We start from the raw sequence: 447 nt of genomic DNA, 5'->3' as shown, positions 1-447 counted from the left end.
AAGTAGCATAAAAAAAAAAAAAGAAAAAAAGCTTTTAATGGTAATCTAGCACCTCTCCTGTTGCTAAGCTCTCCTTCATGCCTGGTATAGTCCCCGTACCATAAAGTCCCTAATGAAACACGGAATGCTTTTGGCTATTAGGTGCCTAAGAGTCAAGACAAGAGCTTCCCTTCTCCTGAAAGAGTCCAAAGTTTTTTTCTGCATTTGAACCAGCTTTTGAAGACTGCTCTTTTCCTCTTTGTTCCTCGACCCTTTTTATGAAAATGACTAGAAATTAACCTAACTAACCTGCAGGAGTCTTCATATCGTTACCTACTGGCTTACTTGCACAACATAACCACAGACATAGAGCTGCTACCACCGGGAATTCGTCCCGATTGAGCCATTTTCAGGACAGGCGGCGCAGCAGCAGCACGTTTTCAATCCGAAAGTGGAAGAGCCGCTTCC

General features: G+C 43.2%; 1 protein-coding gene across 1 annotated transcript in view; it reads right to left on the bottom strand.

Moving 5' to 3' along the window:
• The window catches only part of TMEM33 (transmembrane protein 33), a 7,169-nt gene extending 6,822 nt beyond the window's left edge, over positions 1 to 347 (bottom strand). The window contains exon 1 of the mRNA XM_009884956.1: positions 339 to 347. Within this exon, the coding sequence (XP_009883258.1) occupies positions 339 to 347 (9 nt within the window). The remainder of the gene's footprint in view (positions 1 to 338) is intronic.
• Positions 348 to 447: the final 100 nt, after the last annotated feature.

This window comes from Charadrius vociferus, unplaced genomic scaffold (assembly GCF_000708025.1).
Source record: "Charadrius vociferus isolate BGI_N301 unplaced genomic scaffold, ASM70802v2 scaffold134, whole genome shotgun sequence".
Lineage (NCBI taxonomy): Eukaryota > Metazoa > Chordata > Aves > Charadriiformes > Charadriidae > Charadrius > Charadrius vociferus.
The sequence above is the reverse complement of the archived record's forward strand: the minus strand, read 5'-3'. Positions and strand labels throughout refer to the sequence as shown.